This window comes from Mandrillus leucophaeus, unplaced genomic scaffold, assembly GCF_000951045.1.
Source record: "Mandrillus leucophaeus isolate KB7577 unplaced genomic scaffold, Mleu.le_1.0 Scaffold112, whole genome shotgun sequence".
Taxonomy (NCBI): Eukaryota; Metazoa; Chordata; class Mammalia; order Primates; family Cercopithecidae; genus Mandrillus; species Mandrillus leucophaeus.
The window spans coordinates 1,196,350-1,198,240 of NW_012099432.1; the positions used below are offsets into that span (position 1 = coordinate 1,196,350).

Below are 1,891 nucleotides of genomic sequence, written 5' to 3' on the forward strand. Positions count from 1 at the left end.
CCTCGGCCTCCCAAAGTGATGGGATTACAGGCGTGAGCCACCTCACTGAAGCACCCTTAGGTTTTTAAGTTTGGGATGTTTAGATTTTGCAGTTAGATTTTGCTAGGTAGTCTTGGGTATTTTGGGAAGTTCTTGTTTTGGCCAGCATGTCAGAATTTATCCTTGATGCTTGGGCCTTTTCAGGTTTGAGCCTGCTCTGCTGGCTGGGAACTAGTTTAGTCGGAAGGGGCTGGCAGTTGCCTGTGGGGGTAGATTCATCTTGTGTGTATTGTGCTGATGGGGTTCTTTGGTTGTTTACTCATTTGGAAGATTTCAGTATGGACCAGACTGTTTGTGTAGAGTGGGAATTGAGTAGGTTGGAGTCTACATGATACTGAGACTGAAATAGTAATTATGGCTTAGTTTGTCCTGAAAGATTCTGTTGTGCACTTCAGTTGTCTTAGCCTCTTCAGAGTTGAAGCTGCTGTGGTTGTCGTCGTCCACCTGGTATTTCAGATAACTCACTTTTCGGGAGGTTCGTTCTTTCTCATTTTACAGAAACCTTTTGGGACCCTTTGCCACATGTCTTTCTTCCATCTCTTCATTACTGTCAGAGATTAGAGCTCCTTCCCTCTCTTTTCCTTCTCCAAGCACCAAGATTTTGATGTGAACTTTTTTTTTTTTGAGATGAAGTCTTGCTCTGCCACCCGTGCTGGAGTGCAGTGGTGTGATCTCTGCTCACTGCAGCCTCCATTTCCTGGGCTCAAGCGATACTTGTGCCTCAGCCTCCCAAGTAGCTGGGACTACAGGCGCCCACCATGCCCAGCCAATTTTTGTATTTTTGGTAGAGATACGGTTTTGTCATATTGGCCAGGCTGGTCTCAAACTCCTGACCTCAAGTGATCCACCCTCCTCGGCCTCCTGAAGTGGCGGGATTACAGGCGTGAGCCACTGTGCCTAGCCTGATGTGAGCATTTCTACCTGTAGTGTTTTTTGGAGACCTGTTAATATTTTCATACTTGTAAAAATGGGCATATTTATGTAAAGGAAGATAAAAAAGAAAGTAAAATACCATCTGAGTGTCTGTAGGCCTGAAGTCAAATCAGATTTCTTGAAACCATCTGTTTTCATTTTTAGGGTGTTACGTAGTTAATGCCTTGGCTTAGCAGTGATTACTTGGAAATAAAGATGTGTTCTGCTGTGTTGACAGGCCCTTCATGAGGCAGCACACATGTCATTCTTGCTACTGTGTACCTGGCTGCTAAAATGAATCCTACTATAAGTTATATGAAACTAAAAAGATTTTCTGATCTTATAGAGCTGAAGTATTGATAACACCAAGGAAATCTATCACGATTTGAAAAGATAAGCAAAAGTTTGATTTCCAGACACTACAGAAGTAAAAATGGTAAGTTTTTGATCACAGATACTATTTCTTCACTCACGTACAGAGATGTTTGTAACCTTTTCCAAAGCATTTGATTCCATTACCATTTTTATTAGCCCTTTTGGATTATAAAGTAGTATTATCTATTCTGTATTCCATTCTGTCTCCCACTGCCCAGACACAACAGCTGTTTCAGTTTGCTTGTTCCTCCTTGGTCCTTCAATTGTGCTCCTGCAGGCTTGGTTTTTACACACAAGCGATATAGCATCACTCTGAATTGTGCAGCTTAAAAGATGGACGTTGGGCTGCTTGCTCTCTTTACATCATTTTTAACTTAATTCTCACATCCCTAGCGTCCAATGCGAATTTTTGTGAATGATGACCGCCATGTAATGGCAAAGCATTCTTCCGTTTATCCAACGCAAGAGGAGCTGGAGGCAGTCCAGAACATGGTGTCCCACACGGAGCGGGCACTCAAAGCTGTGTCCGACTGGATAGACGAGCAGGAAAAGGGTAGCAGCGAGC

At 43.2% G+C, this 1,891-nt stretch overlaps 1 protein-coding gene across 1 annotated transcript in view; it reads left to right on the forward strand.

The window, feature by feature from the left end:
- The window catches only part of ILF3 (interleukin enhancer binding factor 3, 90kDa), a 39,681-nt gene that overhangs the window by 18,255 nt on the left and 19,535 nt on the right, over positions 1-1,891 (forward strand). The window contains exons 2-3 of the mRNA XM_011995031.1: positions 1,298-1,387; positions 1,720-1,890. Coding sequence (XP_011850421.1) covers positions 1,385-1,387; positions 1,720-1,890 — 174 coding nt within the window. The 5' untranslated portion in view covers positions 1,298-1,384. The remainder of the gene's footprint in view (positions 1-1,297; positions 1,388-1,719; position 1,891) is intronic.